Source organism: Sorex fumeus, unplaced genomic scaffold (genome assembly GCF_029834395.1).
Source record: "Sorex fumeus unplaced genomic scaffold, SorFum_2.1 ptg000072l, whole genome shotgun sequence".
Taxonomy (NCBI): domain Eukaryota; kingdom Metazoa; phylum Chordata; class Mammalia; order Eulipotyphla; family Soricidae; genus Sorex; species Sorex fumeus.
Window position 1 is genome coordinate 14232501 of NW_026606129.1, and position 3370 is coordinate 14235870.

Below are 3370 nucleotides of genomic sequence, written 5' to 3' on the forward strand. Positions count from 1 at the left end.
TGCACAATCAGAGGTGGCCACGGGCAAAGGCGGGCGGGCAGACAGACAGACACGGCGCGCTCCTGCCGACTCTCATTGGAGGAGGCTGATAAACTGAAATCTTTATGTATTTCACACAGGCTTGGGCTGAAAACTGGAGCTGAATTTAATTGCAACATTTTGCATTAATTAAATTTCTTTACCTTCCATGGAATTAGGGCTTGAACTCGGTATGTAAATTTATGCAAATAAGCGTGCAAATCAGCAAGACCCCAGCATTTAATTTTAAGGGAACTAGGGCACTTTCCAAGACCAGGCAAGGGAAGGGGGAGGTTGTGGTAGGGGGAATTAAATGCAAGTGGTCTTTCCGAATATTTCACTCGCTCTGAAGGAGCTGGGGCAGAGATTCTTTTGTGGCAGCTAGCTTCTGCTAAGTGACCCTGTCATTCGGCTCATCCAACTGGTATTCTTACTGGTTTTCATTCAGCTGTCTAAAGGCAAGGGGCTCCGCACCCTTCAGCTAGCAATAAAAAATTGCTATACCAAAACACTTTATTCTCATACTCTTTCCTCTGACCTCCCTATCAAACCAGGCATGCAAGCAGAGGGAGGAGGGAGGGAGGGAGGGAGGGAGGAAAGGAAGGAAGGGAGGGAGGGAGGGAGGAAGGGAGGGAGGGAGGGAGGGAGGGAGGGAGAAGAGGAGGGAGGGAGGGAGGGAGGGAGGGAGGAGAGAGAGGAGGGATGGAAGAAGGGAAGGAGGGAGGGAGGAAGGGAAGGAGGGAGGGAGGGAGAGAGGGAGGGGCAGGCTGGCTCAGAGAAGTCTCCAAAAACCCTGGTTTTACTCAATACTTCCACACACTTTCATTCTCTCTTATGCATCACTGATCATTATCATCCTCTTCTCCCACTTTTTAAAAACTGTGGTGACCCAATGGAATACTACACAGCCATTAAGAAAAATGAAAGTAAAGGAATTTGCTTACACATGGATGGACATGGAGAGTGTTATGTGAGTGAAGTGAGTCACAAGGAAAGGGACAGACATAGACTGATTGCACTCATTTGAGGGATATGAGAACACACAGTATAAGAATAATGAAAGACCGTAGAAACGAGAGCCAGGACTGGTCCAGGGTTGGAAGCTTGCCACAAGGGGGCAGGGGGTGGGGAGGGCAGTTAGGATAGAGAAGGGACCGCTATGACAATGACAGTTGGAAAATGATCGCTCTGGACAAGAACTGAGTGCTGGAAGAAGGTAAATGCGTGATACCCTTTCACTAACAGTACTATAAACCACAGGAAATAGAGAGAGAGAGAGAGAGAGAGAGAGAGAGAGAGAGAGAGAGAGAGAGAGAACAGAGACAGACAGGACAGACACACACACACACAGAGACAGAAAAGAGAGAGAGGTATGTGTTGGAACTGAACCCAACCATGAACAACTCTATAACTGTTGAAACTGTGTATCTCTCAGTGATTCCATTCACTGTATCACTGTCATCACTGTCTTCCTGCTGATTCCATTAAAAATAATAATATTTTGGTGACCATGCCACGCAGGTCTCACAGCTAATAAGCACCTGCCCAGAAGTTTGGCCTCCTGGCATTTTTCCTGAGTTCCCCCCGCCCCCAATTAACTCAACTACACCCAGCTCCAAAACATCACTTACTACGGCCCCTTTATCAGGGTGCAGCCCCAGAGATGCCAGACTATGGGCAGAGCACCCGCGCTGCCTGGCAGGCATGGGCAGAAGCGTGGCCCTCCATGGACAGGTCCGAGGGTGGTCTGCGTCAGTCCCAGACACCTGGGTGACCCTGGAGCGTGAGCTCATCACTCAGGCTGGTTGTCCTGAGCATAGCCTCCTAGAATTCCTCTCTCAAGAGACTGGGGACAGACTTCCAAATGGGACAAGAGTCTTGGCCTAAGGAACCCAAGACTGCAAAGACCGGGAAGCAGCAGGCCACCTTCCAAATTCTGATGCGTGCGTGCTCTTTTAAAAGAAAAAAAGGAGGAGGAGTTCCAGATTGTACTTGAATTCTCCCGGGAAGGGGAAGAAGGGCTGGGGCAGGGGTTGGAGGAGAGGACCTGGCAGGTGCGTGGGGAGGTGGCTTGGGAGGGGACGAGGGTGACGGGACGCAGGACGGGAGATGAGGGACGAACCATGCGATGGGCACTCGGAGGGATGGAAAATGGGGATGGAAACGGGGCACATGATCTGATTCGCAACTCCGGCAGACGTCGCACGGGGCCTGAGGGGCTGCAGAGCCGACGGCGGCGGGGATGGGGGTCAAGCCGAGCGCCCTGGGCGGTGGTCCAGGGCCGGCGGCACCTCGTGGCCACACAGCAGGGCGCGCGCCAAGGGGGGTTCGGGGCACAGACTTGGGGTCCGGGAAGATCCGAGCCAGCCAGGACCGGACCAATCGGAGCCTCCAGGGCGGTGGGCCCCCAGCCCGACGTCGGGGCGGGGTGGGGGTGGGGGCGGGGGTGGGGGTGGGGGGAGAGACGGGAAGCGGCCACGCCCCGGGCGGAGGACCCCCGGGCCCCTCGGGGCCAGGGCCCGCCGCCGGGAGCGTTGGGAGGAATCCGACGAGCCAGGCGCGCCCCTCCCCGCGGGCCGGCCACGGCCTCGGCGCGCCCCCCGGCCCCGCCGCGCGCTCACCCGGATGCCCTGCAGCACCCGGACGCGCTCCTCCTCGTCCATGCCGAAGGACACCCTGCGGGCCTCGCTGCTCTCGATGCTCCCCATGGCCGGAGGCGGGCGGACAGACCGGCTCCCGGAGCAACCGGACAGACGCCGGGTGGCGGTGGCCCCGGCGTGCGCGCTTCTTCCGGGCGCAGCGGCACGAGCCAAAAAACTCGCGCCTGATTGGCCGCCGGCCCAGCGCCAGCCAATCAGATGGCGCGGGTGGCGCGGGGCATTGTGGGGACTGTAGTCTTTGCGGCGCGGGGCTTGGCTGTTAGCTGCGAGGGCAGGGAGGCGTGGTGCCCACGCCGGGGAACGCGTGCTGGACCCCAGCAAGGAATGGGGAGATTAACCGAGTCTCGAGTGGCGGGGTGTGCGCCAGGGTCGGGCGCTCGCTTTGGAAGAGAAGTTTCTTTTTTTTTGAGGGGGGGGTCGGGATGATACTACACCCGGTAGGACGCTTGCCTTGCACGTGGCTCAGCCGGGTTCCATCCCGGCACCCCATATGGTCCCCTGAGCCCACCAGGAGTGATCCCTGGAGCACAGAGGTAAGAGTAAACCCCGAGCACCGCTGTGTCTGAACCAAAAAGCCTAAATAAATAGATATTTTGGAAACAAAAGTCTGGGGTGATGTTCTGAGACCAAGTGGCCACCAGGGAGGCTGAGCGGGTCACATGGAAGCAATGAATGGCTCTTCACTCATTCAG

At 57.1% G+C, this 3370-nt stretch overlaps 1 protein-coding gene across 1 annotated transcript in view; it reads right to left on the bottom strand.

The window, feature by feature from the left end:
- The window catches only part of CHCHD6 (coiled-coil-helix-coiled-coil-helix domain containing 6), a 204046-nt gene extending 201217 nt beyond the window's left edge, over positions 1-2829 (bottom strand). Inside the window, exon 1 of the mRNA XM_056129578.1 lies at positions 2640-2829. Coding sequence (XP_055985553.1) covers positions 2640-2726 — 87 coding nt within the window. The 5' untranslated portion in view covers positions 2727-2829. The remainder of the gene's footprint in view (positions 1-2639) is intronic.
- Positions 2830-3370: the final 541 nt, after the last annotated feature.